A 22,845-nucleotide genomic window follows, 5' to 3' on the forward strand; every position below is an offset into this window, starting at 1 on the left:
AATTGCTTTCTCAACCTGCCCTGCCACCTTCAACAATTTGTGTACATGTACCCCAAGGTGTCTCTGTTCATGCCATCCCTTTAGGATTGTATCCTTTAGCTTATATTGCCTCTCCTCATTCTTCCTACCAAAATGTATCACTTCACACTTTTTATTGTTAAATTTCATCTGCCACGTGTCCACCCGTTTCACCAGCCTGTCTCTGTCGCCTTGAAGTCTATCACTATCCTCCTCACTCTTCACTATACTTCCAAGTTTTGTGTCATCTGCAAATGTTGAAATTGTGCCCTGTACACCCAATCCAAGTCATTAATTTTAATTTATATCAAGAAAAGCAGTGGTCCAGTGAATATCACTGTATACTTTCCTCCAGTCCAAAAAACAACAGTTCACCACTACTCTCTGTTTCCTGTCATTTAGCCAATTTCCTTTCCATGCTGCCACTTTCCCTTTTATTCCATGGGCGTCAACTTTGCTCGCGAGCCTATTATTTGCACCTTGGCTCCCGTGAAGTTGCCAATACCCGGTTCGAACAGCGAGGGGAACTTGCTCAATACTTGGGCACATGTATCTTCCTCCGATGACAACGCCTTTATGTCATTCCAGTTGCATCTGATTTTCTCCAACCAGCTCATGCCGAGCAGCGTTGGGCCATTGCCTGGAACAATCCACAGCGGTAACTCATGAACCGCACCATTATATGACACATTGGCAGTGCACAAATTAATCACCTTTATCAGTTCTTTGGTGTATGTGCGCAGCTTGGTATTAACAGGGCTCAGCCTGGGCCTCACAGTCTTAGTAGCCCACAGCTTATAAAATGCCCTCTCATTCATGATCGATTGACTCGCCCCTGTGTCCCATTCCATTGATACCGGTATCCCGTTAAACTTCAGATTAATCAAAATTGTTTACTCTTCGTTTTGAAGGAGTACAGTCCATACAGTTCTTCACCGATATTTACTTTAGACTCCAATCCATCGTCATACATGATTGAGTGATCTGGATGGCCCTTTTTAAAGCTAACTCCTCCACCGCTAGAAGTTTGGGCAGGATCACCTCGTGGTTGATATCGATACAAAGAAGTCCCGCAGCATGTCTGCCAACACCATCCCGAACTTGCACGGTCCCGCTAGACGTCTCAGGTTGGCAATGAATTCCGCCGTGATCTGGCCCTCTGATTGAATGTGTGTATAAAACCTGTATCTCGAGATGATGATGCTGTCATCTGGCTTGAAGTGCTCCCGTACCAATGTACACGACTCCTCGTACGTGTTCTCTGTTGGATCACTAGGCATGAGTAGATTCTTTATCAGACCGCAGATCTTTGAACTGTACACTGTGAGGAACACTGCCTGCGCCGATCTGAATCGTCGACCCCCTTCATTTTGTTGGCCAGGAAGTACTGGTTCAAACTACTTACAAAGTCTGCTCAATCTTCTCCCTCCACGAATCGTGCTTATTTTGCAAACAAAGGTTCTTGTATTCTCGTCGCCAAATGTTATGTATGCAATAAAGGTTCAAACTGAGTACTGTTTAACTCAGCAAGGTACAACCTTGGCTCTGCTTTCTTTAGGCCCAAAGTGCCTGACTCTCAAAATGGCTGGCCTTTTATACCTGAACAGCACCATGTGTGTGCTGCTCAGTGGTCTCCAACAATGATGCCATCTAGTGGCTGCAAGCAGAATGTACATACATGACAGTCTTGAAGGAGGAAAGGGAGGTAGGGAGGTAGAGAGGTTTATGCAGGGAATTCCAGAGCTTCGGGTCGAGGCAACAGAAGGCACGACCACCAATGGTTGAGTGATTATTATCAGGGATGCTCAAGAGGGCAGAGTTAGAGGAGCGCAGATATCTCGGGTGGGGGGCTGGTGGAGATCACAGAGATAGGGAGGGGCGAGGCCATGGAGGGATTTTAAAACAAGGATGAGAATTTTGAAATTGAAAAGTTGCTTAACCGGGAGCCAATAGTGATGGGTGAACAAAACTTGGTGCAAGTTACGAAATAAGCAGCCGAGATTTGGATGACCTCAAATTTACGTAGGGTAGAACGTGGCAGGCCAGCCAGGAGTACATTGGAACAGTCAAGTCTAGACATAACAAAGGTGTAGATAAGGGTTTCAGCAGTGGATGAGCTGAGGCAAGAGCAGAGATGTGCTATGTTACGGAGGTGGAAATAAGCGACCTCAGTTCTGCCGTGGAAGCTCATTTCAGGGTCAAATATGACACCAAGGTTGCAAAAAGTATGGTTCAACCTCAGACAGATGTTAGGGAGAGGGATGGAGTCAGTGGCTAGGGAACAGAGTTTGTGGTGGGGACCGAAAACAATGGCTTCGCTCTTCCCAATATTTAATTGGAAAAGATTTCTGCTCATCCAGAACTGGATATCAAAATGCACGGGTTAGATACTGAGTAAACCTCCCTGTACACTGTCCTATCAAACACTCTTAAGGCAGGTACACCATGGGTTCGATAGAGAGTAAAGCTCCCTCTACACTGTCCCATAAAACACTCCCAGGACAGGTACAGCACGGGTTAGATACAGAGTAAAGCTCCCGCTACACTATCCCATCAAATATTCCCAGGAAAGGTACAGCACAGGTTAACTATGGAGTAAAGCTGCCTCTACACTGTCCTATCAAGCAGTCTGTTAATTCTCATAGAATTGACACTCTATATTTTATGCATTATGCTGGTAGGGTTGAGATGAAGAGGGGTGAGAGGAGGCTCATGTGGAGCATAAACACCAGCATGGACCTGTTGGGTCAAATGGCCTGTTTCTGTGCTGTAAATACAACATAATCATAGCGGGGAATGGGGCTTGAGGGAGGGAAGGAGTCGAGTGAGGATTTAATTCCTTCTGCCAACAACTTTAAGAAGGACATGCATTTATATTTTGTGCCTTACCATTCCCTCGCAAATTATAGAAACATAGAAATTTACAGCATGGAAGGAGGCCATTTCGGCCCATCGTGTCCACGCCGGCCGACCAAGAGCTATCCAGCCTAATCCCACTTTTCAGCTCTTGGTCCGTAGCTCCATAGGTTACGGCACTTCAAGTATTTTTTAAATGTGGTGCGGGTTTCTGCCTCGACCACCCTTTCAGGCAGTGAATTCCAGACCCCCACCTCCCTCTGGGTGAAGAAATTTCCCCTTATATCTCCTCTAAACCTCCTCCCAATTACTTTAAATCTATGCCCTCTGGTTGTTGACCCCTCTGCCAAGGGAAACTGATATGTCCTTACTATAAAGTGCAAATGCACACGAGGCCCATACGAGAGAAAGGTCACTCTGTGACCAGTAACCTTTATTCCAGCACTGAAGTGATGAAGGTGGATGGAGCTTTCCCTTTTATACCTGAAAGTCCAGGTTAGGAGTGTCTCCCACAAGTTCACCACCTAGTGGTCAGTGTTCTCACGGTGTACAACTTAGGTCAGTTTATACATGGATTACAATGGCAGTTGAATACATGACATCACCTCCCCCCCCAAAGTCTTATTGGGATCACAGGTTAAGTCTCTCTGATGGTTTACGCTCCCTTGTAGAGCGCCTGAGTTGGGGCTCCGGTTGTTGGGCGCTGGCCTGAGTGTTTGCTGTTTGCGGTGCCTCAGGCCTGTCCGGACTGGCCACAATAACTGGGCTCTCCTCCACTTGGTTCCGGTGCTCGGTCACCTGTGGTGGAGTGAACTCTTAATTGTGTTCTTCCTCTGCTTCTTCTATGGGGTTGCTGAACCTCCTTTTTGTTTGATCCACATGTTTGCGGCAGATTTGTCCATTGGTAAGTTTAACTACCAGAATCCTATTTCCCTCTTTGGCAATCATAGTGCCTGCGAGCCATTTGGGCGCTGCAGCGTCGTTGAGTACAAAAACAGGGTCATTGGCATCAATACATCGCGCCCTCGCATTCCCGTCATGGTAGTCACATTGTGACCGGCGCCTGCTCTCAACAATTTATTTCATGGTAGGGTGTATAAGGGATAACCTGGTTTTGAGCGTCTTTTTCATTAGCAGCATTGCGGGTGGAACCCCTGTGAGCGAGTGTGGTCGGGATCTATTGGCCAACAGGAGGCGTGATAAGCGGCTTTGTAGGGAACCCCCTTGGATTCTGAGCATCCCCTGTTTGATTATCTGCATTGATCGTTCCGCCTGGCCATTTGAGGATGGCTTGAACGGTGCCGTTCTGACATGGTTGATATCATTTCGTGCCATGAAGTCCTGGAACTCAATGCTTGTAAAGCACGGGCCATTGTCGCTGACCAAGACGTCCGGCAGACCATGGGCGGCGAACATTGCCCGTAGACTTTCTACTGTGGCAGAGGATGTGCTTGAATTGAGGATGTCACACTCGATCCATTTGGAGTTGTCTACTACAACCAAAAACACTTTTCCCATTAAAGGACCTGCGTAGTCCATATGGATGCGTGACCATGGCTTGGCGGGCCAGGACCAGGGGCTAAGGGGGGCTTCCCTGGGCGCATTGTCCAGCTGGGCACACGTGTTGCACCTGTGAACACAAAGTTCCAGGTCTGCATCTATCCCTGGCCATCAAACGTGTGACCTGGCAATTGCCTTCATCATGACAATGCCCAGGTGCTCATTGTGGAGTTCTCGGATGAACGCCTCTCTGCCCATCTGGGGCATGACTACTCGGTTTCCCCACAGTAGGCAACCGGCCTGAATCGAGAGTTCATCCTTGCGCCTGTGAAATGGTTTGAATTCCTCAGGGCATGCCCCGTATGTGGCTGCCCAGTCCCCATTCAGGTCACATTTCTTAACTAAAGACAGTAGCGGGTCTTTATTTGTCCAGACTTTAATCTGATGGGCTGTCACAGGTGAGCCTTCGCTTTTGAAAGCTTCAACAGCCATGACCATCTCAGCAGCATGCTCGGTTGCCCCCTCGGTGGTGGCTAGTCGGAGCCTGCTGAGTGCATCGGCGCAGTTTTCAGTGCCCAGTCTGTGCCGACTTGTATCGACATAGGCGGCCAACGTGAGTGCCCACCTCTGTATACGGGCCAACGCATTTGCATTTACGGCCTTGTTGTCGGCCAAAAGGGACGTTAGAGGTTTGTGATCTGTCTCCAGCTCAAATTTCCTGCCAAACAGGTACTGTTGCATTTTTGTTACTGCATATACACATGCAAGCGCTTCCTTTTCTACCCTTTCTGCCTGGGACAGACTTCTGGAAGCATAAGCTACCAGTTGTAACTGACCCTTGGCATTAACATGCTGCAACACACACCCGACCCCATAGGACGACGCGTCGCACGTTAAAGCAAGTTTCTTACATGGGTCATACAGCGTAAACAGATTGTTGGAGCATAACAAATTGCGTACTCTATCAAAAGCCCTTTCCTGGCTGTCCCCCCAGAACCATTCGCGACCTTTGCGTAGGAGCACATGTAGCAGCTCTAACAGCGTGCTCAATTTGGGAAGAAAGTTACCAAAATAGTTCAGGAGCCCCAGGCACGAACGCAACTCCGTCGTGTTACGGGGTCTGGGTGCTCTCTGGATCGCTTACGTTTTGGACGCAGTAGGTCTGATCCCGTCTGCTGCTACCCTCATCCCCAGGAATTCTACCTCTGGAGCTAGGAAGACGCACTTCGCCTTTTTCAGTCGCAGACCTACCCGGTCCAGTCTGCGTAGCACCTCCTCCAGGTTGTGGAGATGTTCTTCAGTATCGCGACCCGTGATGAGGATGTCGTCTTGAAAAACCACCGTCCTTGGAATCGACTTGAGGAGGCTTTCCATGTTTCGTTGAAAGATCGCAGCGGCCGAGCGAATCCCGAACGGACACCTGTTGTACTCAAACAACCCCTTGTGTGTCGTGATGGTGGTCAACTTCTTCAACTCACTCACCAGCTTTTGAGTCATGTAAGCTGAGGTCAGGTCCAATTTTGAAAAAAGTTTGCCACCGGATAGCGTCGCAAAGAGGTCCTCCGCTCTCGCTAGCGGGTACTGGTCTTGGAGTGACACCCGATTGATGGTGGCCTTGTAATCACCACATATCCTGACTGACCCATCCGTCTTGAGCACCGGCACGATCGGGCTCGCCCAGTCACTGAATTCGACTGGCGAGATGATGACTTCCCTTAGCAGGCGGTCCAATTCGTCTTCTATCTTTTCCCGCATCACGTACAGCACCACTCTGGCCTTGTGGTGTACTGGCCTGGCGTCCGGGTTTATGTGAATCGCCACCTTGGTCCCATTAAAGTGCGAATGTCTGGTTGAAAGAGTGAGTCAAATTTGTCCAGGACCTGTGAGCATGATATTCGCTCCACAGAAGAAATTGCATTGACATCGCCCCATTTCCAGTTCGTGACAGCAAGCCAACTCCTCCTCAGCAGTGCGGGACCGTCCCCCGGGACAATCCAGAGTGGCAGCCTGTTCTCCAAGTCTTTCTGGGTCACGACTACCGTGGCGCAGCCTAGCACCGGAATGATCTCCTTTGTATATGTCCGTAGCTGTGCGTCAATCAGCAATAATTTTGGCCTCCTGGCCTTGGACGCCCACAACTTGTCGAACTGTTTGATACTCATCAGGGACTGGTTGGTCCCCGCGTCTAGCTCCATTGATACTGGGATGCCATTGAGGAGCACTTTCATCATTATTGGTGGCGTCCTGGTGTATGAACTGTATACGTGCTCCACATGAACTCGCTGAACTTCAGCTTCCAGCGATTTCCCCCAGTGTCCATTTGGCCTCATCGGGCTTACATCGGGCCCGTCCTCCTCGTACATCAACCTGGCTGCAGGCTTCCTGCACATACACGCCAAGTGACCGCTGATGTTGCAATTTCTGCAGGTATATTGCTGATACCTGCAAGCTCTGGCTGTGTGTTTGCCTCCACACCTCCAACATGAGCTGTTGTTGGAAAGAAAAGGTCCATTACCAACCGATCAACTCTGACTGTCTCTGTAACTATTCTTAAACGCACCATTGACAGGTATTGATGGCCCCATTACTGGCCACGTTGTCCCTTGCGATGGCATGAATCACCGTCCAGCTAGCCATTTTCTCTGTTGAATTCCCCCTTTGGGTTCGACTACATGCTCGGGCATGTCCGATTGCCCCTAACTGCCTGGAGAACTGTATGCCGCATTAACAATGTTGACTCCCTGTCCATTTGCTGCATTTAAACCAAGATTTTTGTCAAACATCATTCTGGTCTCTTCCTCCCCTGAGATAAATGTCTGGGCCATCAAAGCCGCCGTTTCCAGGGTCAAGTCTTTGGTCTCAGTCAGTTTCCTGAAAACCCCAGCATGCCCGATGCCCTCAATAAAAAAAGTCTCGCAGCATCTCCACTCTGCATGCATCTGGGAACTTACATAGGCCAGTTGCCGGAGATCTGCCATGAAGTCTGGAACGCTTTGCCCTTCTCGCCACCAGTGCATGTAAAACCGGTGTCTCGCCATGTGCATGCAGCTCGCCGGTTTAAAGTGTTCCCCGATCAACTTACTGAGCTCTTCAAAAGTCTTGTCCGCCGGCTTCTCTGGCGCTAGAAGGTCCTTCATCAGGGAGTACGTCCTGGATCCACAAACTGTCAGGAAATGAGCCATGCATTTGTCATCCGAATCCTGTCCCAGCCATTCCTTAGTGACGAAACTTTGCTGTAGTCTCTCAATAAAATTGTCCCAATCATCACCAACACCGTACCTCTCGTCTGTGCTGCTAGTGGCCATCCTCGCGTGGTTTAAATCCCAGTTTCTCGTCGCCAATGATATGTCCTTACTATGCAGTACAAATGCACACATGGCCCATACTAGAGAGAAGGACACTCTGTGACCAAACCTTTATTCCAGCACTGAAGTAATGAAGGTGGGTGGAGCTTCCCCTTTTATACCTGGAAGTCCAGGTTAGGAGTGTCTCCCACAAGTTCACCACCTCGTGATCAGTGTTCTCACGGTATACAACTTAGGTCAGTTTATACATGGATTACAATGACAGTTGAATACATGAAAGAAACGGGTCCTTCCTATCCACTCTCTCCAGGCCACTCATAATTTTATACAACTCAATCAGGTCTCTCCTCAGCCTCCTCTGTTCCAAAGAAAACAGACCCAGAATCGCCAATCTTTCCTCATATCCTAAATTCTCCAGTCAAGGAAACAGTCTTGTAAATCTCGTCTGTACCCTTTCCAGTGCAATTACATCTTTCCTGTAATGTTTGACCAGAACTGAACACAATACTCCAGCTGCAGCCTCACCAATGTTTCATACAATTCGAGCATAATCTTGCTCTTATATTCCATGCCTCGACTAACCACCTTATCTACCTGGCCTGCTACCTTCAGGGATCTGTGGACCTGCACTCCAAGGTTCCTTTGTTCCTCTACACATTTCAGTGTCGCACCATTTAATGTGTATTCCCTCACCTTGTCAGAACTTCCCAGATGCATTACTTCACACTTATCCAGATTGAATTCCATTTGCCCCTGTTCTGCCCCACCTGACCAGTACATTGATATCTTCCTGCAGTCCACAGCTTTCTTCTTCATTATCAACCACACAGCCTATTTTAGTGTCATCTGCAAACTTCTTAATCATACCCCCATCATTTAAATCCAAGTTATTGATGTATACCACAAAAAGCAAGGGACCCAGTACTGATCCCTGCGGAACCCCACTGGATATAGCCTTCCAGTCACAAAAACATCTATCAACCATTACCCTTTGCTTTCTGTCTCCGAGACAATTTAGGAAGGCACGTGACATTTTGGCCTCTATTGTTAGGGAGTTGGAGTACAAGGAAGTCTTGCTATGATTGTACAGGGCTTTGGTGAGACCACACCTGGTGAACTGTGCACAGTTTTGGTCTCCTTATCTGAGGAAGGATATACTTGCCTCGGAGGTGATGCATCAAAAGTTCACTAGATTTATCCCTGCGATGAGAGAGTTGTGGATCCCATGGGCTATTACTTTCATGACCAGTCTGCCATGTGGAACCTTATCAAAAGCTTGGCTAAAATCCATATACACGACATCATACGCAATGCCCTCATTGCAAATTTTGCAAAGTGTTTAATGCACAGCGGATGACTTTGAAGTGCAGTGACTGTTTGGTATGTAGACAGATGAGGCAGCCATGTTCTGCACAGCAAGATCTCATTGGCACCATGTTGTGCACAGCAGGATCCCAACCAGCAGCAGTGCAAAATGGGTGACCTGTATTTTTATTTCTTTTTCGTTGTTTTGAGGGAGGAACGTTGACCAAGACACTCGCTGCTCATCTTCAAATACCATCACTGGGTCTTCAATGCCCACTCCTGAACCGGTCATTAACGGCACCGCCAACAGTGCAGCACTCCCTCGGAACTCATTGTACTGTTAGAAGCCGGCTCCTGTACCAAACGGGAAACCATTTTATTTTTGGCATGAGCAAACGCTGTGAGACGTTGGATTTTTCAAATTCATTCACAGGATGTGGGCGTCACTGGCTATGCCAGCATTTATTGCCCATCCCGAATTGCCCTTGCCAAGTTGATGGTGAGCCACCTTCTTGATTATAACTGAGTGGCAGAGGATGGTTAAGAGTCAACCACATTGCTGTGGGTCACATTTAAGAAAGAAACAAAGACTTGGATTTATATAGAGCCTTTTACGACCACTGGACGTCTCAAAGCGCTTTACAAACAATGAAGTACTTTTGGAGTGTAGTCACTGTTGTAATGTGAGAAAAGCCGCAGCCAATTTGCACACAGCAAGCTCCCACAAACAGCAATGTGATAATGACCAGATAATTTGTTTATTTATTATGTTGATTGAGGATAAATATTGGCCCAGGACATGGGCTAACTCTCCTGCTCTTCTTCAAAATAGTGCCGTGGGATCTTTTACATCCACCTGAGAGCAGTCAGGGCCTCGGTTTAACGTCTAATCTGAAAGACGTCACCTCCGACAGTGCAGCTGCAGTCAGCACTGGAGTATCAGCCTAGCTTTTAGTGATCAAGTCTCTGGAGTGGGACTTGAACCCACAACGTTCTGACTCAGGAGGTAAGTGTGCTACCTGATATATCCTTACTAGACAGTATTAATGCACACGAGGCCCATACTTGAGAAAAGGTCACTCTGTGACCAGTTACCTTTATTACCAAGACCTCAAGTGATGAAGGTAGGTGGAGCTTCCCCTTTTATACCTGAAAGTCCAGGTTAGAGTGTCTCCCACAAGTTCACCCCCTTGTGGTCAATGTTCTCAAGGTGTACAACTTAGGTCAGCTTATACATTGGTTACAATGACAGTTGAATACATGACATCACCTTCCCCTCAAAGTCTTATTGGGATCACAGGTTAAGTCTCTCTGGTGGTTTACGCACCCTTGTAGAGCGCCTGAGTTGAGGCTCCGGTTGTTGGGCGCTGGCCTGAGTGTCTGCTGTTTGCGGTGCCTCAGGCCTGTCCGGACTGCCCAGAGTGGCTGGGCTCTCCTCCACTTGGTTCCGGTGTTCGGTCACCTGTGGTGGAGTAAACTCTACGTCGTGTTCTTCCTCTGCTTCTTCTATGGGGTTGCTGAACCTCCTTTTAGTTTGATCCACGTGTTTGTAGCAGATTTGTCCATTGGTAATTTTAACTACCAAACCCCTATTCCCCTCTTTGGCAATCACAGTCCCTGCAAGCCATTTGGGCCCTGCAGCTTAATTAAGGACAAAAACAGGGTCATTGACATCAATACATCGCGCCCTCGCATTCCTGTCATGGTAGTCACATTGTGACTGACGCCTGTTCTCAACAATTTCTTTCATAGTAGGGTGTATAAGGGATAACCTGGTTTTGAGCGTCCTTTTCATTAGCAGCTCTGCGGGTGGAACCCCTGTGAGCGAGTGTGGTCGGGATCTATTGGTCAACAGGAAGCCTGATAAGCGGTTTGTAGGGAACCCCCTTGGATTCTGAGCATTCCCTGTTTGATTATCTGCACTGCTCGTTCCGCCTGGCCGTTTGAGGCCGGTTTGAACGGTGCCGTTCTGACATGGTTGATTCCATTGCCTGCCATGAAGTCCTGGAATTCAGTGCTTGTGAAGCACGGGCCACTTTCGCTGACCAAGACATCCGGTAGACCATGGGCGGCGAACATTGCCCGTAGACTTTCTACCGTGGCAGAGGATGTGCTTTGATTTAAAATGGCACACTCAAATTTGCGGATGACACTAAGTTGGGTGGCAGTGTGAGCTGCGAGGAGGATGCTGTGAGGCTGCAGAGCGACTTGGATAGGTTAGGTGAGTGGGCAAATGCATGGCAGATGAAGTATAATGTGGATAAATGTGAGGTTATCCACTTTGGTGGTAAAAACAGAGAGACAGACTATTATCTGAATGGTGACAGATTAGGAAAAGGGGAGGTGCAAAGAGACCTGGGTGTCATGGTACATCAGTCATTGAAGGTTGGCATGCAGGTGCAGCAGGCGGTTAAGAAAGCAAATGGCATGTTGGCCTTCATAGCAAGGGGATTTGAGTACAGGGGCAGGGAGGTGTTGCTACAGTTGTACAGGGCATTGGTGAGGCCACACCTGGAGTATTGTGTACAGTTTTGGTCTCCTAACCTGAGGAAGGACATTCTTGCTATTGAGGGAGTGCAGCGAAGGTTCACCAGACTGATTCCCGGGATGGCGGGACTGACCTATCAAGAAAGACTGGATCAACTGGGCTTGTATTCACTGGAGTTCAGAAGAATGAGAGGAGACCTCATAGAAACATTTAAAATTCTGACGGGGTTAGACAGGTTAGATGCAGGAAGAATGTTCCCAATGTTGAGGAAGTCCAGAACCAGAGGTCACAGTCTAAGGATAAGGGGTAAGCCATTTAGGACCGAGATGCGGAGGAACTTCTTCACCCAGAGAGTGGTGAACCTTGGAATTCTCTACCACAGAAAGTTGTTGAGGCCAATTCACTAAATATATTCAAAAAGGAGTTAGATGAGGTCCTTACTACTAGGGGGATCAAGGGGTATGGCGAGAAAGCAGGAATGGGTTACTGAAGTTGAATGTTCAGCCATGAACTCATTGAATGGTGGTGCAGGCTAGAAGGGCCGAATGGCCTACTCCTGCACCTATTTTCTATGTTTCTATGTTTCTATGTTTCTAATCCATTTGGAGTAGGCGTCTACTACAACCGAAAACATTTTTCCCATGAAAGGACCTGCGTAGTCCACATGGATGTGTGACCATGGCTTGGCGGGCCAGCACCAGAGGCTAAGGGTGGCTTCCCTGGGTGCGTTGCCAGCTGAGCACACGTGTTCAACCTGCGAACACAAAGTTCCAGGTCTGCATCTATCCCTGACCACCAAACGTGTGACCTGGCAATTGCCTTCATCATGACAATGCCCGGGTGCTCATTGTGAAGTTCTCTGATTAACACCTCTCTGCCCCTCTGGGGCATGACTACTCGGTTTCCCCACAGTAGGCAATCGGCCTGAATCGAGAGTTCATCCTTGCCCCTATGAAACGGTTTAAATTCCTCAGGGCATGCCCCATACGTGGCTGCCCAGTCCCCATTCAGCACATATTTCTTAACTAAAGACAGTTGCGGGTCTTTATTTGTCCAGACTTTAATCTGACGGGCTGTCACAGGTGAGCCTTCGCTTTCGAAAGCTTCAACAGCCTTGACCATCTCAGTATCATGCTCAGTTGCCCCCTCAGTGGTGACTAGTGGGAGCCTGCTGAGTGCATCGGCATAGCTTTCAGTGCCAGGTCTGTGCCAAATTGTGTAGTCATAGGCGGCTAACATGAGTGCCCACCTCTGTATGCGGGCCAATGCATTCGCATTTATGGCCTTATTGTCGGCCAAAAGGGATGTTAGGGGGTTATGATCTGTCTCCAGCTCAAATTTCCTGCCAAACAGGTACTGGTGCATTTTTTTTACTGCAGATACACATGCTAGAGCTTGCTTTTCTACCATCCCGTAGCCCCTTTCTGCCTGGGACAGACTTCTGGAGGCATAAGCCACCGGCTGTAACTGACCATTGGCATTCACATGCTGCAACACACACTCGACCCCATAGGAAGATGCATCGCACATTAAAACAAGTTTCTTACACGGGTCATATAACGTTAGCAGTTTGTTGGAGCATAACAAATTATGTACTTTATCAAAAGCCCTTTCCTGGCTGTCCCCCCAGACCCAGTCGCGACCTTTTGCGTCGGAGCACGTGTAGCGGCTCTAACAGCGTGCTCAATTTGGGAAGAAAGTTACCAAAATAGTTCAGGAGCCCCAGGAGGAACACAGCTCCGTTGTGTTACGGGGTCTGGGTGCTCTCTGGATCGCTTCCGTTTTGGACGCAGTAGGTCTAATCCCATCTGCTGCTAACCTACTCCCTAGGAATTCTACTCTGGAGCTAAGAAGACGCACTTCGCCTTTTTCAGTCGCAGCCCTACCCGGTCCAGTCTGCGCAGCACCTCCTCCAGGTTGTGGAGGTGTTCTTCAGTATTGCGACCCGTGATGAGGATGTCGTCTTGAAAAACCACCGTCCTTGGAATCGACTTGAGGAGGCTTTCCATATTTCGCTGAAAGATCACGGCGGCCGAGCGAATCCCGAACGGACATCTGTTACACTCAAACAACCCATTGCGTGTCGTGATGGTGGTCAGCTTCTTCGACTCACTTGCCAGCTCCTGGGTCATGTAAGCTGAGGTCTGGTCCAATTTAGAAAAAAGTTTGCCACCGGATGGTGTCGCAAAGAAGTCCTCCGCTCTCGGTAACGGGTACTGGTCTTGGAGTGACACCCAATTGATGGTGGCCTTGTAATCGCCACATATCCTGACCGACCCATCCACCTTGAGCACTGGCACGATCGGGCTCGCCAAGTCACTGAATTCGACTGGCGAGATGATGCCTTCCCTTAGCAGGCGGTCCAATTCGCATTCTATCTTTTCCCGCATCATGTTCATCACCGCTCTGGCCTTGTGGTGTACTGGCCTGGCAATGGGTTTATGTGAATCACTACCTTGGCCCCCATGAAAGTGCCTATGCCGGGTTGAAATAATGAGTCAAATTTGTCTCGGACCTGTGAGCATGATACTCGCTCCACAGAAGAAATTGCATTGACATCGCCCCATTTCCAGTTCATGACAGCAAACCAACTCCTCCCCAGTAGTGCGGGACCGTCCCCTGGGACAATGCAGAGTGGCAACCTGTTCTCCGAATCATTGTAGGTCACGACTAACGTGGCGCTGCCCAGCACCGAATAATCTCCTTTGTATATGTCCGTAGCTGTACGTCAATCGGCAATAATTTTGGCCTCCTGGCCTTTGATACTCATCAGGGACTGGCTGGCCCCCATGTATAGCTCCATTAAAACTGGGATGTCATTGAGGAGCACTTTCATCATTATCGGTGACGTCCTGGTATATGAACTGTAAATGTGCTCCACATGAACTCGCTGAACTTCAGCTTCCAGCGATTTCCCCCAGTATTCATTTGGCCTCTCAGGGCTTACATCGAGCCCGTCCTCCTCATACATCAATCTGGCTGCAGGCTTCCTGCACATACGCGCCAAGTGACCACTGACATTGCAGTTTCTGCAGGTATATTGCTGATACATGCAAGCTCTGGCTGGGTGTTTGCCTCTACACCTCCAGCATGAGCTGGAGGCCCCGTTGTTGGAAACAAAAGGTCCATTACCAGTCAATTGTCTCTGACTGTCTCTGTAACTGTCCTTAAGCGCACCATTAACAGGTGTTGATGGCCCCATTACTGGCCGCATTGTCCCTTGCAATGGCATGAATCACCGTTCAGCTAGCCATTTTCTCTGTTGAATTCCCCCTTTGGGTTCGACTACATGCTTGGGCATGTCCAATTGCCCTTGTCTGCCTAGAGAACTGTGTGCCGCATTAACAATGTTGACTCCCTGGTCGTTTGCCGCATTTGAGCCAAGATTTTTGACATACATCAGTATGGTCTCTTCCTCCCCCAAGATAAATGTCTCAGAGCCGCCGCTTCCAAGGTCAAGTCTTTGGTCTCAATCAGTTTCCTGAAAACCCCAGCGTGCCCAATGCCCTCAATAAAAAAAGTCTCGCAGCATCTCCGCTCTGCATGCATCTGTGAACTTACGTAGGCTTGCCAGTCGCCGGAGATCTGCCCCGAAGTCAGGACCGCTTTGCTCTTCTCGCCGCCGGTGCGTGTAAAACCGGTGTCTCGCCATGTGCATGCTGCTCGCCGGTTTAAGGTGTTCCCCGATCAAGTTACTGAGCTTTTCGAACGTCTTGTCCGCCGGCTTCTTTGGCGCTAGAAGGTCCTTCATCAGGGAGTACGTTCTGGATCCACAACCCGTCAGGAGATGAGCCCTACATTTGTCAGCTGAATCCTGTCCCAACCATTCCTTAGTGACAAAACTTTGCTGTAGTCTCTCAATAAAGTCGTCCCAATCATCACCAACACAGTACCTCTCTTCTGTGCTGCTAGTGGCCATGCTCGCGTGGTTTAAATCCCAGTTTCGTGTCGCCAGTGATATGTCCTTACTGTACAGTATAAATACACACGAGGCCCATACTTGAGAGAAGGTCACTCTGTGACCAGTTACCTTTATTACCAAGGCCTCAAGTGATGAAGGTGGGTGGAGCTTCCCCTTTTATACCTGAAAATCCAGGTTAGGAGTGTCTCCCACAAGTTCACCCCCTTGTGGTCAATGTTCTCAAGGTGTACAACTTAGGTCAGCTTATACATGGGTTACAATGATAGTTGAATACATGACACTACCCACTGAGCCACAGCTGATACTTTAGTCAGAACGGGTAAGGACGGCAGATTTCCTTCCCTGAAGGACATTAGTGAACCAGCTGGGTTTCTACGACAATCCGGTAGTTTGATGGTTACCATTACTGATGGCCATTACTAGCTGTTTATTCCAGATTTATTTAATTAATTGAATTTAAAGTCCCCAACTACTGAGGTGGGATTTGAACTCATGTCTCTGAATTATTACTCCAGTAACGCAACGGATGAAAATCTTCCATTTTGAGCAAATATTTTCCCCCACTTTTCTTTCCCCATCTCCTGAAAGCATTTAATTGAACTGAAGAATGGTATCTTGAATGCAGCTGCCAAACTCTGCCTCTGCCGATCTCTCAGCAGGGTTGTCCAAGGCTGCTCTGACCTACATTAACACCCCACAGCTAGTAGCAGCAAAGTCACTGTGGGCCAGGGGTTAAACCTGGCACCCACAGTGATCAGGATCAGACGTAAGGGAGGGTCACTGGCCACGTGTAACACCCCTGGATCAGCAAGATGGTCAGCATCTGCAGGAGTCATTGCCAAATTGACTCTACCCTGGGTCAGCGGGGGTGAAATTTGTCCAGGAAGGCAGCACAAAGCAGGCGAAAACACATCAGCAGCCAGCGCACTCCACCCGATTTTCTGTTCCATGAACTTAAGTCCCTATGTCTGTAATCTCCTCCAGCCCGAAAATCCTCCAACTCTGGCCTTTTGTCCATCCCCCACTTCCTTCACTCCACCACTGGTGGCCGTGCCTTCAGCTACCTAGGCACGGGAATTCCCTCCTTAAACCTCTCCGTCTCTCTACCTCTCTCTCCTCCTTAAAGCCTACCTCTGACCAAGCTTTTGGTCACCTGTCCCAATATCTCCTTATGATGCTCGGTGTCAAGTTTTGTCTGATTATGCTCATGTTTTACTATGTTAAAGGTGCTATATAAATGAAAGTTGCCATTGGGGAGAAGCTAAATGGGCGTGGTGTTAAAACAGGCGCTATCGTCCCATTCGCTCAGCCGCCCAACGGCAATTCCACCCACCACTGAATCAAATTGCTGCCCTGGCCGGGATTGTCCCAGTACGGACCAGGAATCACAGCTGGGCCCTTCCGACCTGTGTGGCCTTGTACTACATTGAGCAGTACCTTCGCACACTGAGCTATAATATCTCCACCTGAGATTAATAAGGGCTTTGCCTAACCGCGCTGTTATCGTAACTCTGTCTCCTCTTACCTTTCAGGGAGGAACGATGGCAATCTACATATTACACGACAGACCAGGAGACATTGCTGGAGCAATTTTTTTGTCACCCTTGCTGTTAATGAATCCCGAGTCAGCAAAGCCTCTGAGGGTAAAAGTACAGCAGACTCTTAAAACACCCTGAATCATGAAAATAATTCTTTCATCCCACTGCCCCGGCACAATTTTCACCAATTCCAATTCCCCACTCCCGAAGGCCCCCAATGGGACTCCTTGAGGATAAGCCACACCCTGAAATTTCACAGGAATGTGTCACTGGATCCGCCCATCCCAAGGTCTCACTGACTTTGCAAATTGTAACTCGATCCACTTTGACTTCCTAAAGCGACAGAGAACAGAGCTCCCCAGAAGACAGCAAGGGCCTGCCAAAGTCCCGTACCCCAGTCCAAGTACATCCCTCCCCCAGCCAAAGTGCCTTACCCCAGTCCAAGTGCATCCCTCCCCCAGCCGATGTTCCTTATACCTGTCCAAGTGCATCCCTCCCCCAGCTGAAATGCTTTACCTAAGCGCAAGTGCATCCTCCCGCCTCCCCCTCCCCCCCACCCCACCCCATAGATGGGGCATTGTGTATGGATTGTTAACAAGTTTATTGGGTATGAAGTGAATAGTGACAGTGTCGTGACTTCTGGATATCATCCACTCCAACAATATCCCTTGTAGAGGGTTGGAAGAACGTGATCTGTCTTTCCCGAGTTCCCTCTTGCCCCCTTGATATTCCACCCCCCCCCCGCCAGCTCTCTCCTCCCCCCACCCCCAGCCTCTCTCTCCCCAGCCTCTCTCTCGCTCTCTCCCCATCCTCCCTCTCTCCACCCAGCATTTCTCTCTCTCCACCCAGCCTCTCTCACTCTCAGCCCCAGGCTCTCTTTGCCCCCTCCCCAGCCTCTCTAACTCTCGGCCCCAAGGCTCTCCGGCTCACACCACTGCCACTCCCCACCCTGCCACCCCGCCCACACCTCTCTCCCTTGAGACTCGCGGTTCACTGCAGGCTCAGGGCCCAGTCAGAGGCTCAGGGCTCGCAGCTCAGCGGGAGGCCCAGTTGGCCTAGCAAGTCCTGAGGGGGTGGGGGGGCGGGCAGGACGATGTTGGCAGGCCTAGCAAGTCCCGGAGGCGGGAGGGAATCGGAGAGTCGGGCCTAGCAAATCCTGAGGGGAGCGAGTCGACGAGGGAATCAGCAGAGTCTCGGGTCTTAGGTCCTGCTTCTCGGCACCACGTGGACAGAATGATTTGGGACCTGTGAGGGGACGGTGGTCGGTGCTTGACATGGGGTCGGGCTTATTGCCTGTCTGTCAAAGAAAAGTGCAGTACAAATAGTCCCTTTAAAAAAAAAACACGAGGGTTTATTTCCAGAGGAAGTTATGCTAAACTTGTATCGAACCTTGGTTAGACCACACTTCTGTGTACAGTTCTGATCGCCATATTATAAAAAGGATATCGAGGCACTGGAGAGGGTGCAGAGAAGATTTACAAGGATGATACCAGAAATGCGAGGGTATACATATCAGGAGAGGATAAGCAGGCTGGGTCTGTCTTCTCTTGAAAAAAGAAGGCTGAGGGGTGACCCAATAGAGGTCATTAAAATTATAAAAGGTTTTGATAGAGTGGCTACAGAGAGAATGTTTCCACTTGTGGGGAAGAATAAAACTAGAGGCCATCAATATAAGATAGTCACCAAGAAATCCAATAGGGAATTCAGAAGAAACTTCTTTACCCAAACAGTGATGAGAATGTGGAACTTACTATCACAGGGAGTGGTTGAAGCAAATAGTATAGATGCATTTAAGGGGAGGCTAGACAAGCGTATGAGGGAGAAGGGAATAGAGGGTTATGCTGATAGATTTAGATGAGGAAAGATGGGAGGAGGCTCGAGTAGAACATAAACACCGGCAAGGACTGGTTGGGCCGAATGGCCTGTTTCTGTGCCGTATATCCTGTGTAATCCTAAGCTGCAGTTCATGTGGTTTTCTTTGTTGTAGTTTTATCGCCCACTTCAGAGAGCAGTTAAGAGTCAACCATGTTGGTGTGGGACTGGAGTCACATGTAGACAAGATGCAAGGGCAGCAGGTTTACTCCCCTGAAGGCCATTAGTGGAATTTTACAACAATGGCCATTTTTATCAATACCAGCTTTTCATTTCCAGACTTTGTCAGCTGTCTGTGAGTAGCACTCTTACCTCTGAGACAGAAAAGTCAAGTCCTACTCCAGATACAGTACTGGGGGAGTGCTGCACTGTCTGAGGTAATGTCTTTCGGATGAGCCGTTAATCTGACCTCTCAGTTTTGCGTTTAAGATCCCACGGCACTATTTTGAAGAAGAGCAGGGGAGTTCTCCCTGGCCCATATTTATCCCCAACAAATACCATTTAAAAAAAAAACTATCTGGTCATCTTCAGACTGCTGTATGTGGGAACTTGTGCACAAATTGGCTGCCACATTTCCTACAATACAACACTTCAGAAGTACTTCATTGGCTGTAAAGTGCTTTGGGATGCCTGAGATTGGGAAAGACACAATATAAATGAAGTCTTTCTTTCTCATTTCAAGATTTTTTAAAGCTGAATTCAGATTTTCAGACTACCATGGTGATATTTGAACTCGCGTTCTCGGGATTATTACTCCTGGCCTCTGCATTACTAGTCCAGTCACTTGAACATGTTCTCACAAACAGCAATGAAATGAATGATCAGTTAGCGTGTTTTTTGGTGAGGCAGGGTGTGGGTAATAGTTGAGGGAGGAATTTGGCCAGGACACTGGGCGAACTCCCCAACTCTTCTTTGAATAATGCAAAGAGATCTTAAACACCCACCTGAACGGGCAGACGAGGACTCGTGCCTCATCCACTCGCTCAGTATTGAATGAGGTGTGACAGCTGAGATCATGTGCCAGAGTTCTAAAGTGAGGTTTGGATCTACAAGCTGTGTGTGTTGTCAGTGTTGACTTGGCCACTACCTGAGCCTAGCTGACACATTGGCCTACCCTGCCTTTGGATGAAGAAGTTCTGTCCGACTTCTCTTCACAATCCTAACTTTCTCACTTTAAGTACATGCCCCCACTAGCACTTTAATCAATTTTCTCGTGTTGACTTTTATCAGTTGGTCTTGTAACCTCAAACTCTCCTTTTTTTTTAAACAAAAGCAAGCCTACCTTTGTTAAATTCTCCTCATCACTTAAATTCCCGACCCGTAACAGCATAAGAAATATAAACAGAAAATGCTGGAAATACTCAGCAGGTCAGACAGCACCTATGGAGAGAGAAACAGAGTTAACGTTTGAGGTCGATGACCTTTCGTCAGAACAATAAAAAGTTAGAGATGTAACAGATTTTATCAGCTTAAGAAACAGCAACAAGAAAAGGCCATTCAGGTCTTTGAACTATTTTTCTCTCCATGAATTTTCTTTCCCAGGGCACAGTTCCAGTGGAGATCAAGGCCAACCACCCCCCCCCACCCCAACACCACCCCCCCTCCCCTAACCGCCCCCCCCGTCACTCCCCCACCCCCACCCCACTCAGAAGTTTTCATCCCGATGGATGGAGAATCCAGTGTATCAATGATCTTCATTTTTGACATGCACTCTGAACCAGGAGCGCTAATTTATAGAGATACCCTTTAACTCTCATCTTCCTTTTGTCTCCACCCTCTCGAGGGCAATAGCATCCAAACAACGACATAGACTTACCCAGACTTGCTTTGCTTTCTCCACTCTAGATGTTCATGGCCAAAGTTATGTATCGCGCGCTGCCAAATTTACCCATGGATTTCATAGATCCCCGTTTCATATCACGAGTTGAAAGCCAGGTGGGTTTGCTGTGACTTTTTTCTTCTCCAATTTGAATAAAGAATTTAATGGATTCTGTGTGAAGACTTGGTTGAGTTCATGAACTTTTCACCAACACTTTGATGGCCTCCCTCACTTAATCCACTACATTGAATCTATTAAGCAGAGGGGCATTTTCTTTCAACATCAGCTTGCATCACATAGCGCCTTTAATGTAGTAAAACTTCACAAGTTACATCCAAAGCAAATACAGGAACAGCCATTTGGCCCATCAAGCCTATGCCACCATTTTGTAGGCCACGGCAACTCCTAGGCTAGATTTTTCACTTATTCTGCATGCATAACGCCCACTTAATGTCTAATTTAATGCTGAAAATACGTATAATGCCCAGATATTGCCCATTTAGTCACGAAATGGAAACCAATGGCCATTTTTCAGACACTTATCGCTGAGCGTTACTATCCCCATGTGTGTAACACCGGGGAAAAAAAGTTTTTTTCGGCAAAATCATCAGAATGGGTGAAACCAATGCCCATAATATCGGCCACCGTTAGTTTCCGCATGTAATTAACGCCGAGATTCAATAATACCGACTGCCCACTTTATTTTGTCGTGAAGATCATATTTGCCGAAACTAACGCCCAGGAGATCGCCCAGTGTCACTTTCACCACCTCGCACTCATATTGCCCACAATATCGCTCACCCAAAAAAACGCCGGGAAAACATTGGAACTAACCGGAACTACTAGCAGCGGTATAGACACCATGTTCTAAATCACATGTAGCATCATTAAAAAGTCTGCTCTGCTTCAACCTCTGGGGAGTTCGGATGTTCTCTGGAGGCCTTTGGAGGTGATGTGAACATCTAAACAAACATCTTTATCATATTGTGAACGATTGGAATTTAACAGGTGTCTTCATCGGGACATTCATTCTTTGTGACTAATCGGTGGAAAACAGATAGCTATTGGAATGGGGCCTGTCCTTTCTCACTCTCTCTTGATGACCAATTACATGCTGCAGACTCGAGATGGCAGAAGGTCCGCTCCACAGCATTATGTACCCAATGTAAAACGTGCCAGACTGATGAAGAGAACCAGACGTTACACCCCCAGCAAGCACAGGGAGAAGCAGTCTTACCTCAAATTGCCCGATACCACTGACCTTCAGAGACTGCACTTCCACAAAGAGATTATCACTGAGGAATGCCAACTCATAAGGGGATATCTGCAGTGTGCCAACACCATCAGTACGGCACTGTCCATCGAGGTCAAAGTCATCGCGGCACTGTCGTTCTATGCGTCTGGTTCTTTTCAAACCTCAGCTGGCAACATTTGCAGTCTGTGTCAGCATGCCACACATTGCTGCATTAGACAGTTCACTGAAGCCCTGTACGCACGCAGGATGGAGTTTATCAGCTTCCCTCTTGTTATGTATGGAACTATCTAATACTTGCCACCAGAGGGCATGACTGTTGGAGTCCTAATGGTCACCTGCACACACGTGCAGGGCCAGTATAAAAGGTTGACTGCCATGTTGTTCAGGCACTCTGGAGTTGTAATAAAGAAGACTAAGGTCACACTAAGTTTAGTTCACAGTACTCAGCCTCGTAGAGTTCTTCTATACACAACAATTGGCGACGAGTAACAGAATACGAACCTTCACGCAACCATGGCTGAAGTTTGAATATTAGAGAGATTCGTAGAGGGTGATGTTTGGGAAGCCTTCGTCGAGCAACTCGACCAGTACTTCGTGGCCAACGAGCTGGAAGGAGACACTAACGCGACTAAGTGCAAGGCTGTTTTCCTCACCGTCTGTGGGCCTAAAATATGCGGTCAAATATAGAATCTGCTTGAACTGACAAAACCAACTGAGAAGGAATGCACAGAGTTGTGCACGCTGGTTCAGGACCACCTCAAGCTGAAGGAGAGTATCCACATGGCCAGATATCGTTTTTACACGCACCATCACTCCGGGGGCCAGGACGTGACGGATTATGTCGCTGACCTGAGATGCCTCGCGGAACCTTGCTATTTTAGAGCTGCGTTGGGGCAAATGCTGCGGGACTTTCTCGTGTTGGGCATCAACCACGAGGTCATTCTTTGAAAGCTGCTGGCTGCCGAAA

At 48.3% G+C, this 22,845-nt stretch overlaps 1 protein-coding gene across 1 annotated transcript in view; it reads left to right on the forward strand.

Moving 5' to 3' along the window:
* LOC139276944 (monoglyceride lipase-like) overlaps positions 1–22,845 on the forward strand; it is a 127,804-nt gene that overhangs the window by 77,009 nt on the left and 27,950 nt on the right. Inside the window, exons 4-5 of the mRNA XM_070894942.1 lie at positions 16,927–17,037; positions 20,650–20,739. Coding sequence (XP_070751043.1) covers positions 16,927–17,037; positions 20,650–20,739 — 201 coding nt within the window. The remainder of the gene's footprint in view (positions 1–16,926; positions 17,038–20,649; positions 20,740–22,845) is intronic.

Source organism: Pristiophorus japonicus, chromosome 12, assembly GCF_044704955.1.
Source record: "Pristiophorus japonicus isolate sPriJap1 chromosome 12, sPriJap1.hap1, whole genome shotgun sequence".
Lineage (NCBI taxonomy): Eukaryota > Metazoa > Chordata > Chondrichthyes > Pristiophoridae > Pristiophorus > Pristiophorus japonicus.